Source organism: Pelodiscus sinensis, chromosome 16 (genome assembly GCF_052426305.1).
Source record: "Pelodiscus sinensis isolate ZL-2025 chromosome 16, ASM5242630v1, whole genome shotgun sequence".
Taxonomy (NCBI): Eukaryota; Metazoa; Chordata; order Testudines; family Trionychidae; genus Pelodiscus; species Pelodiscus sinensis.
Genome location: NC_143067.1, coordinates 38626167 through 38637768, shown reverse-complemented (window position 1 = coordinate 38637768; position 11602 = coordinate 38626167). Strand labels below are relative to the sequence as shown.

The following is an 11602-nucleotide window of genomic DNA, read 5'->3' as shown; positions in this document are numbered from 1 at the left end:
ACAATTAATAAACTCTATGTGGTCAAAAGATACGGAAATGGTAAGTAAATTCAACAATTAGGGATAATGGGTCCAAAGGCTGCTTTTCATCCCTCTGGCAATGCAAAGGGGCTTTAAGTAGGAAGAAATGGCATCTAAAATCACTCCTTTGTTTTAGGGACTTTCCTAGCTGGCCTAAAGCTGCTCTCAGACCACAGTAAACTCTTCATTCTTCATCGCTGCCCCAAATACAAAAACAGGGAAACTGGGATTCAGACAAATATACCACAGTTCTGAATGAAATACTAGAATATTAAACTGTGTGCAATCATAAGGGCCTTATATCTCTGAGAGCGCTGATGATCTTTTCTGTCCTGCGGGTCTCGGTGGGACACGCCGTGGGGCCCGGCGTCCTGCCGGTCTCGGTGGGACGCGCCGTGGGGCCCGGCGTCCTGCCGGTCTCGGTGGGACACGCCGTGGGGCCCGGCGTCCTGCCGGTCTCGGTGGGACACGCCGTGGGGCCCGGCGTCCTGCCGGTCTCGGTGGGACGCGCCGTGGGGCCCGGCGTCCTGCCGGTCTCGGTGGGACGCGCCGTGGGGCCCGGCGTCCTGCCGGTCTCGGTGGGACGCGCCGTGGGGCCCGGCGTCCTGCCGGTCTCGGTGGGACACGCCGTGGGGCTCAGCGTCCTGCTGGTCTCGGTGGGACACGCCGTGGGGCTCAGAGTCTGGCCCGTCTCGGTGGGACGCGCCGTGGGGCCCAGCACCCTGCCGGTCACTCGCCCCAGGCCAGGGCGGGAGGGCGTGTGGGTGCGCCAGGCCTGCCCTGGGCTGGGGGCCTTGCTGGCAGGTGGGATGGGAAGGTGCCATTGGCCTGGGCCTCAGTGGCCCGCCAGCCCCACTCAGCCTGGGGCTCTCCCTTCACAGGACTCCATCTCCCAGCATGCACTCCGAGGGCCGTTCCTGGCGCCTGGCCTGCTGGGCTTTGCAGTCCTCTCCGCGCCGTGTGGCGAAGGCGCCGCGGAGCCTGCCGGGAGTCGTAGGCCCTGCGGAGGCGAGGTGGGAAGCGGGGGGGCGTTGGCGCGGCGCTTCCTGTTCCGGGCGCGCGGCGGGCACCGCGAGCCTGCGTGCGTCCGGCGGGCGGGGGGCGGGAGCAGCTGGCGGCGGCGGCCCGAGGTCGGAGCCAGGCGGGGTTCGGTTCCGCGCTGCGGCCGGGCGGGAGGCAGGCGCGGGGGGGAGGGGCGCGGAGCCGCCCGCCGCGATGGAGCCCGACTCAGTGATCGAGGACAAGACCATCGAGCTGATGGTGAGTGGCCCCCCCCCGCCGGAACCTCCCCTCCCCCACCCCAGAGTGCCCCCCCCGGCCGGGCAGGAGAGCGGCGGGGCGGGCCTCCGGTCCCACGCTGAGCCAGGAGTAGGCCCCGCCGCGGCCGGGGGAGGGGGAGCGGGCTCGGGCCTTGCGGGGGGGCTCCCCCCGCCCCCCACCCTGAGCGAAGGTGACATTTGAATCCGCCCGGGCTGCGTGGAAGGTGCGAGATCGGGATCATCCCCCCCCCCCCCCCCGCCGGCTGCTGGGTGAGCGGGGCTGGGCCCAGGGAGCCCCCCCCCCTTTCCTGCCGCGAGACCTTCGGGCCCACGCGCGGGGCTCCCTCCCCCAGTCCAGCTCCTGCCCGCTGGCCCCCAAATCCGCCCCCTCCTCTTCATTGTTCCTCAGAATAACCTCGACCTGTCATTCAACAAACAAGCCACGCCCCTCCCGAAAATATGGACCCCCCCCCCCCCTCCAGGATCTCGTTTGGAAAGCCATTGAAAAGGGCCTGAGATTTTTTTTGTGCGGTGGGGAAGATTGGACAAGCAGGTTATTAATTATTTTTACAAATAATCACTGATCAGTGTGGATTATGTGGGCAATTAAACACACACTTTTTTTTTTAAACAAGATGACATTCAGCATGTAGTCATTGTCCCCTTTTTGTTCATGGAGCTCTTCCTGAGATGCAGCATCTTGTTTTTTTAACTTTGAGTACAGATGATGATAAACATCCTCTGCAACCCAGTATTTTTGAATCACTTGGTTAAATTGATTACCAAATATGTAAAGGGGTTTGTCTTAGAAGGCAAAGAATTTTAGCTTAGCATGTAGGTCTATTTTAATCAAATATATTTTGTAATTAATACTGTGTTTTTAAAGTGGCTAGTGTGTGTGTGTGTGTATATATATATATATATATATATATATATATATATAAAAAATATTTGGGAATTATTTTTACTCCTTATATTTGAGAATGTTTGTTTTATTTCAGTGAGTAAGCATTTACTGAATTGATTTATATCTCTCAGCAGAAGCAATAGGCCTTTTGTGAATTGTTCAGTGCAGTAAATAATTTTGCAAACTCTGTGTAACTTGAAACCTGGGTTCTATAGTTTATTTACTAAATGTTTATTGCACTAAACTTAGGTTGCCGGAAAGTTAGCTGTGGGACAGTGAGAGGGGTTCTTTATAGAAATAGTAAGAGCAGTCACAAAATATTAGTAGAATTATGTTAAGATAACTTTAGGGGGAAAATGATTTTTAAATTAATATCTGGGATAGATTAGAATTGGTGATCAAGTTTAATATTTTGTGTACTACTTTGCCTGCACTAACCATTGTTACCTATTAGATAGAAATGTAATGATGCACAGCTATCCTTGTTTTGTGTTTGTACAGTGCCTAGCACAATGGGATCTTGTCCATGAATGGGACTTCTATGTGCTACTCTCAATAATTATCTTGTTTGCTTCATTCTGTGTGAAGCATCTGGCACTGTCTACTGTTGAAAGACAGGATGCTGGAGTAGATGTACCATTGGCCTGAGGCAGTATGGCTAATTTTCTTTCAGTGATAAAAATAATGTAGATAACAAGATCTCATGCATGCTTTAACTGACCATTGGAAGTATTCTAGCTGCTGGTTAGGCATAAGATGACACAAATTGGCATTTTTAGGTATTTCCACATTCTTTTAGTAATATAGTCTGAGCAAATGACCAGGTTTGATGTTCTGTAAACTTCTTTTATACAATTTTCATATCATTGGCTGAGCACTGTTAATCTTGTTCTTTTACTAAGCAGAAATTCATGTTATGCTTTCTGCATTTTCTTATCTCGTTGCTGATCACTGAGGTCTGTAGCTGTAGCTATTCTTAACGAGAGTCCTTTCTTGATCCTTATTGATTTAGTAACCCCATATTTTAATGTTGATGACCTCAGAATTGCTTTCATGTTAACAGCTTGTAATGTTGCAAACAATAGCTGGTGAAACCAACCAGTCAGACATCATCAGTTGGAGAAAAAAATTCTAGTTGTCCAGGAATGAGTTCTATGTAACTACAAGAACAAATATAATTGCATATACAATGCACAAGATGAATTTTAGTGGTGGTTTTGTGTCACATAATGAGTAGGTACTCATGGTGGCTGTGTACTAAAATTTAATGGGTGTTTAAGCCAGACAGGTGAAACAATGCTATCTAACTTTCTTGGCAGTCTTTTGACAGACTGACTTCCATTTTAGTATTTTCTGTTTTTTGGCTGTGTTGCTAACTAACAGAAGCAAATAATTGTTTGGAATAATTTAATTGCAACTGTGATCACTTCTGGGAAATGGTAAAAAAGCAACCAAGGGATTTTAATAAAACAACTTTAAAAGATTTTGGATCTCTTTAAAAAATAAAAATCAAGGCTTCTTTGCATTATGCAATAGGAATCCAATAAAATGTACAGTTACTTCAGCTAATGTATATATGAACTGGCAGTGCTCGTAAAGAGTGAATGTGTGGGGCTGAAAACCAAGGCTGCTGCTTTCTATTAAATTAATACAAATAATAAGATCAAGAAAAAAGTATATTTTACAGATTATTACATAGAAAACAGTAGTTTGTAAATATGTCTACAATTTTACACTTATTTTTAATGCCAGTTAAGGCAGTATTAAAACATACTTTTGACCTGCGCTAAATGTTATACTGAATCTATACAGTCTTCATAAACAAATATTATTTAACAACTTGATCGTGTTTTGCCTCCTTCCTCAAAAGGGATATTTAAGATTCTGTGAAACTGGAAACAAATGAAAAGCAGCCTGTAATAAATAAATAAATAAATAAAAAATAGTGAAGGCCATTTGAATAGAATATGCAAGCTATTCTGTCAACTGTTCTTAATGTTAGCCGGCATCTCTAAAATGGAGACCATTTTAAAACACAACCTTTATTTCAGTGCTTTTGTTTCAGAATGCTTCTTGTAAGTGAAATAAGATACAGTCATTAAGATTACAAGGGCAAGCTTTTTTGTGCCTCCATTTGGTATAGAAATTAGTGTTTTGGTTTTGGTTACTGCATCTTTTGTACCAAGGCTGGGAATGAATATGAATTTGATTATATGTGTGACTTTTGTTGTTGTTGAGCAAATGTGTGTTGTGTTCTCAGTAGCAACCGGAATGTAATTCTGAGTAACTGAATTCAGGGATAAAGTAAAAAGATAATGTATCAATATGCTAATTGCATAACAATTTCAGTACATGATGTTCTAGCTTTCAGTTGTTAGCTTGATTGCATTTATTTAAAAAAAATCTAACACTGGCGTGATAACATTGACTTTATTTGTAAAGCTAACTGTGAAATGGCTTATGGTTTCTAAGTTGCAATATTTATTTCAAATAAGCTTTATTTCAACATTCTATAGAACAGCATGGGTTTAAGATAATCTTATTTTACTTTTTTAAATCTTTCCACTTTGACTTATTAACTTTACTAGTACTTAATTGTCTTCACCAGAGATTATCTAGCAATGTCACTTTGGGGTTTTCATGTGGCAATGGTGGTAGTTAATGTTGAATAGCCTTTTTAAAGGCCTGGAGTACTTTGCTTGGAGAATATATTCTGGAAATATGAAACCTGGAAGTCTAACTTGTTTCTAGACTTCAGCAGATGTGCCATCTGGACTGTGAAAATGAAGCTGACACAAGTGCCATAACTTTAATATGAAAGACAGTAAAGTAGTAGTTACCCAGTTTTGGTGAAATGCATTATGTAGACTGGACACAACACTAGAAAATGCTCAGTAAGGTAGTAAGCAGAAGAGATAATTGACGAGAGTGGCCCAAAAGCTTTTTTTTTTCAAACCCTGATTTTCACTGAGCACATAAAAATAACTCTTTTGGATTACACTTTGTAAAGTTAGATTACCTTACCTTCCTGTGCTTCCATCCTAAGAAGATATGAAAATGAGCACAGTTTTCGCCTGTCTGTTTTGATGAATTATATTTTTGGCTCCAAATTCTGAGTGGCATTTAAAAACAGTCTATAATGTAACATTCAGTTTCATTATCCTTTTAATAAAACCCATTCTGTGGTATTTGTCACTATTAGAAATGTTTATCAATAGCTATTGATAACTTGTGTATTTTATTTTCTGTTTAAAAGCGTCATCTTCAGTCTACTGCACTGTTTATTTTATCACCATGTTTCTTAATTGATAGCAGACAATTTATTGGCAACTCGTGATTTGCATAATGTGTGGTTATGAAGGAAAGCACTAGAGAGGAAAGTGTTGTATATGTAATATAAAATGTGTTTGTAAGATTAATGGTGAACCGTAAGATCTGGTTAAGGGTGGAAACACAAACCTCTGTTCTCAAACCTTAGGTGTACTGATGGATCCATCAGTCCTGTTTATCAAGGTAGGAAGCCAAGCTCTGTCAAAGATTTTTTTTTTTTTTAAGTTTGCTGTCTTCAGGATTTCTTACAACACTCTTGGTGTGCATGTCTCTTTAAAAACATAGATCCCTGCCCTGCCCAAGACCTTATAGTCCAAATTAAACATACCACAGTGAAATGGGAAGTTTATAGGGGAACAAAGGTGAAATGAAATTAATTTAAGGTTTGAAAAGCACCTGTTTATGCCCTTCCTAAGCATTCATTTTAAAAATGCAGCAGTGAAACACAGCCTTTTATTGCCCAGAGCTTCTGCCCATCTAATACAAACAGCCCAGCATTTAAGTTTTTCGGTTTAAATAATAAACAAAGAACTATAATTGAAGCATCTGCCAAAAAATCTCTCCCACTACTCTTGGCAAAGCCATGCAATGTGTGCTGAAGGTCTTCAATACAGAAGGCAACTGAATTCCAAAATCTAGTGTTTTCATCAGCATCTCCCTCCCTAGTAAATCAGGTGGGTGCTTTCTTAAACTCCCTGTCTGATCAGTTAGAGGAGGTAGCAATCACCCAAACAATTTAGGGTTTAAAAAATAACCCCCCTTCAAGATTCCCCTGGGAAACTTATCTGCAACTCAGGCAGCAGCTCTCAGAGCACTGCTGTGATACACTGCTAAGCACATAGTCCATTCTTCACCAGCTTAATGGTAATAAGGCACAGTCCAATGTATACTTTATTATAAATAGTCCGTCTTGGGGTCAAAGATATGGATAATGGGCATGTCTATATCTGTTCTGGCCAAGTGTAGCTGATAAAATAATCTTGGCAGCAGCTCTTTGGAGTCCTGAAGCAAATGTGGAACTGCCTAGATTTCTAGAGTGTGGACCTGAGTAATAACTAATGAGCGTGCTCTCTCACTGCGATTGATCTCAGTCTTGTCCATTGCTCTCACGACCTACAGTCATTACTTTAGCTGAATTGGTGGGTCAGCTACGTGGAGATTAAAATTACTTGTGGTTCTGTTGTGGACTGGGATGAAAGGAAGGAGAACAACCAGATGCTGGGGAAGGAAAAGGCAAATAAGAAACTTGCTAGGAAAGTGGACAATCCGATGCAGCGGAAAGAAAAAGGTGAGATGGTGTGTGCTTTACTAGACGAAGTGATTGGAGAGGAATGACTTAAAGTTGCCAGGGAGAGGAGTTGTCTCTGGGGCAGGAGATGTGAGAAGACTGCAGCTACAGAGGCTGCCAGAAAGAGTCACCTTTCAAAGACTGCTGGGAGGTGAAGGTGAGTAGAGAGTAAATAGATCATTGTCACTTTCAGTGTCAGGAAGGGGAAGGACTGAGCTGGGAAGAAAATGAATAGAAATGAGACTACTTGATTGGAGTTAGCAGTGTGAGAGGTGATGATGGAGTGAAGGAAATGGACACAGAAGGGAGTAAGGTGAGATCTTGGGGAAAATGTCCGGCTCAAGTGAGGAAAAGGGTTTGCAAGCATAAGGAGGATAGAAGGTGTGCTGGGATTAGACATTTGGAGCTGGCGAGGGGACTTCAAGAGGGGAAAAGAAAGTATTAGGGACAGGGAAGAGTGAATCTTTAGACACTGACCTGTATTTGTATTGCAACAGCCATACAAGTTGTAGAGAAGAAGTAGTAACAGAGGCCCAATTCCAGTTGGTGGCAGCTTACAATGAAGAGCTTTGAGTGTATCAGGCAAGACTGAGGTAGTTGCCTGACAATAGATTTGAATTTCGATCCAGAATACTTTGAAACTTTAAGAATATTGGTTGTAGACCTGGTAGACAGCGGTATTGCTAGAACTAGGGAGTTACGTGCCAGTGCATTCCTGTGGTCATCATGCACTGGCATGATCTGAAACTTTCACTTGGGCCTCTCCTTGCTAAAACTGCTTGGAAGTGCATGCTACTGGCAAGGGTGGGCAGGGGTGGTGTCCCTAGTGTCTGCTTGTCAGATGCTGGGAGTGAGTGCCAGGGAATGGCTCGGTTGGTTGGTTGGTTGTTCTGTTCACTCCCTCTGGAGCTCTTGGCACTGTCAGAAGACAGAATACTGGGCTAGATGGAGCTTTGGTTTTGTCCAGCATGGCCATTCTTATGTATATCCCTTGTACTTTCATTTTTCAGACAACGTTGATTGTGTCAGAATCTTTTAGAAGGATTCTTATAAGCATTACAGCCGGTCCCCAAGTTACAAACAGTCGATTTACAACCATTCGTACTTATGACCAAACCTCCCATTAAGCTTTCGTAAAGGCGGTCCCCGGGTTACGAACGCGATCATGCTTACGAACAGCGTGGTTGCATGTAAATTAATGGGGTCCGACTTATGAACACTTCGAGTTACGACCAAGTGTTTGGTCCGTAACTCGTTCATAAGTCGGGGAGCGGCTGTACTGCAGATTTGGGCTTCTGGGATTAAGGCGGAATTTTTCATGGCTACTTCAGTAAAACGGCTGAGTGTAGGTTGTGCCCTGGGTGAGACTTGGGGACATGTTGTGGAGGCTGGATGCAGTATCCTTTTCTCTTTCCTCCTTTCCTCCCCGTCTTCTGAAACACCCTTGCCACCTGCTATCTCACACTGGCATTTGTTCTTTGTTGTGTATCTGCAGTAGTGTTGTTGACTTCAGAAGTCACAAGTTGCTCTGGCATCTTGATTTTAATCTTAACCCTTTTTCCTACTGTGGTACATTTCGCACTACTTGTAAGCACGTGGCATAGCGCTTAAAGTGAAACTTATTGCTGCTTTGCAGCTCAGAAGTTCTAAATGGACTAGATGGTGTAATAAGGGTGCCAATCAGAGGGTAAAAAAAATTAGAGAGAATAAGGAAGCATATAAGGTAAGGGTTTGTTGCTCTAATGTGTTTTTTTTTTTCCAAAGAAGGGATGAGGAAACAATGGAAAGGGAAAAATAGGAATGTATACAGAGTAATTTAAAATGAATGTTTATTAACACACTTCATTACGTTCCTGCCTTTTTCCTATAATGACATGTTCTTTTATACTGATGCTATCTGTTTTATTATTCTCTAGGTTCTCAGTCTGACATTTACCAATACTAGTATTGTTAGTGGTTCATTATTTGTAGAAAATATCAATTTTTCTGAACTTTTCAAATTTAAATGGAGAAAATATTTTCTCAGTGAGCATGGGTGTACCTTTTCACTTCATTCTTTCTCTTTTTGGGTGATACACCTCTCAGATGCACTCATGTTAGCATTAGGGACATTTTATTGAACTATGGCAGGTGTAAACATTTGCAAGCCTGGGAACAGCAAAATCCTTCCTCCCAATTTGTGATCTCCCTCGTGTGACTCGCCTTTCCTGTATTATTCCATGTACTGTTTTCAACAAGTTATCTACCAGCGTTTGAGTAGAAGATGACCAATGCTTTCTGGTGCTAAAATGCTTGAATTCATGTCATAGTTGTAAAAAAAAAATAGTTTGAGAGCAATAATTTTACTTTTATGAACTAAATTTGCTTCCAGTAGAAAGAGTTGGATTAACAGTGGGGGAAATTGAAGACCTCTCAACATCATGGGTTAAAAAGATATTTCTGTATGGGAAACCTGCATAATGTTAATTTACAGGTTGGACCTCCCTGGTCTGGCACCCCCGGGACCTAATTGGTCCCGACCCAGGGAAGTTGCCGGACTAGGGGAGGTCCCCTGCCACAGCCCCATCACCCTGACTATCCTCAGCGCTATCAGCTCTGGCGGGGGGGGGGGGGCGGGCAATGGCCCACTGCCCCCCATCTCCTGGCTGGGCTGCCATTTGGGTTGTTGGTCCTGGTGCCTCTGCCCTGGCTGGGCTGCTGCGGCTCTGGCCCCAATCCCTGCTGCTGGGGGCTGGCCCCGGGCCCCGCCCCATGGCAGCCCACAGACTGGCCCCACTTCTGCGGGCTGCCCATTGCTCCAGCCCTGCACTGCCAAGGGCTGTTGCTTCCTGGTCTTGCACTGCTGGGGACTACTGTCAGCCATTGCTGCGGGCTGCCTGGGCCTGCTGCGGGCTTCAACCCAGCCCCGTTCCTGGTTGGCCACTAAGCTACTAGGGCGCTCTGATCAAGGAACATCTGTGGCCTTGCTGGATCAGAGATTCCTAGTTTTTAGGAGGTTCAACCTGTAATAATGAATGAAACCTATTCCCTGGTTGCAAACAGCTATAGCCCTCAGAATAGTAAAACAAGCTTCTCCACACATTTGCAGTCATGTGCTTCGACCTTCATCATTAGGAATTAAAAGGTATTTCAACTACAAAGGCTCATTTTCCACAAGTGAAGTTACAGACTGTGATGACGTTTTTGATAAATGGACATTGAGACGAAGGGTCTTTTTACATAAAATACTAATTTGCTGTTGGGGCCAATTTTAAATCACCATTGACCTGATTTTTTTTTTTGAACCAGTTGAAAGGCTCTATATAGTGTCAATTCTGTGAGCCATACAGTTGCATCAGCAATTCTAGTTTTGATACATTTTATCCTTGAATATTGAATTCTGGTCTTTGTGGAGCTTTACAACTTGTGTGTCACTTGTGAATTTGTGAAATGTACACTTTTCTGTGGTAATGGCTATAATGACTTCATTTCATTAACAACTTACTGAGCTTTTTAAAATACGTAGCAATGCCAATTGAAAATGGAATTTGTAGGCTGTGGCAGAAGTTTACACTACATTTTAGTTTAAATCCTCACTCCTTGTGTATGACGAATAGCTTAAGTTTGGTTCATTGACAGTTTATATATAGTTGATTAGAGTCCTTAAAAAGGAAGATTTCTCTGCCCAGATGACTATAACTTAAGGAAAATTTGACATTCAAGTTGGGTCTCCACAACACAGATTTTCAACGTCCAAAGAAACTGAGGCCTATGCTGTAGCATATTTCTGGGGAACTTTTAGGAGATGTCTTCATGGTGACTTGTTGCTTAGAGAAACAGGCTATTTAATTATTTTGGGTGGCTTGCTTGCTACCTGAGAAGCTGTGTTGTCCTCTTTACCTTTGAGTCATGTGCCTTGACAGCTTGTGGTTTACTTAGTTGATGCATGTGGTAACTATTGAGGTCCCTTTAAAATCATAAATTGGACCTAATGTCAGTCTCTCAAATCCATTTATCATTTTGAAATGTTATTTTGCAGCAGACTTATCAGTATGCCTGCAATCAAGTAATGAAGGAACACACAGGTGCTGAAGATCCTTTCCCCAATTAGTTCCAGGCTGTATCAGATTTGAGAAATTAGTGATACATATGTGTATGTGAATGGCAGTTGTTTTCTCTCCCATCCTTCTTCAAAATCCCTTTCTTTGAATGTGGCACTTCCTGAGGATCCTAGAACAATAAGTGCACTTTCTTGTGGGATGAGTTGATGAGGAAAGCAGAGGTTTTGGAACATGGGGACTTTCTGTGGTCATGAAAGTCTCTCTTCAAGTGCTAGAAAAAGTTTTCTTTTCCTAATGTGAGGATGTATCACTTCATAGCATATCTGTTAGAAACTTTAGATTTTTTTTTAGCAGTATGTAGGCATAGGGAATTCAGTCTCTTTAGGATTCACATCCATAATTAATGGTGCAAGAAGCATAATAAGAGATCTGTAGGATCTGTCTTCAAGTGGTCATGTTCTTGAAGGCTTCCTTTAATAGGTTTGCCCCATAAACCCACTTTATAACCTGAATATCACACCTGAAGGTAGTATATGAACTGCCTTTGATTTTAGCCTTTGTCTTTGTTTTTTTTAACAATGGAAAGGTCCTTTTTTTAATTATCTTGGCAAAGAGGATGGTTTATCTTGCACTCTTCCATGTTTTTCAGAAAGACAGAGGTACTACGAATACACTGAATTCTGGCATAATTCAGATTAGAAGAGCTGTAAAGGAAAAATTGAGTTTGTTTTGGTACTCAGAGGAAAAAGGCAAAACA

General features: G+C 43.1%; 1 protein-coding gene across 4 annotated transcripts in view; it reads left to right on the top strand.

Moving 5' to 3' along the window:
- The first annotated feature begins 1112 nt into the window (after window positions 1-1112).
- FBXW11 (F-box and WD repeat domain containing 11) overlaps window positions 1113-11602 on the top strand; it is a 100459-nt gene continuing 89969 nt past the window's right edge. The window contains exon 1 of one of the 4 annotated variants that reach the window (XM_075900140.2): window positions 1113-1281. Coding sequence is in view for 2 of the 4 variants with exons in the window: in XM_075900143.2 (XP_075756258.1) it covers window positions 1237-1281 (45 nt within the window). In the remaining 2 variants the exon portion in view is untranslated. The remainder of the gene's footprint in view (window positions 1282-11602) is intronic. The other 3 variants (XM_075900143.2, XM_075900142.2, XM_075900141.2) reach the window with 3 other exon arrangements.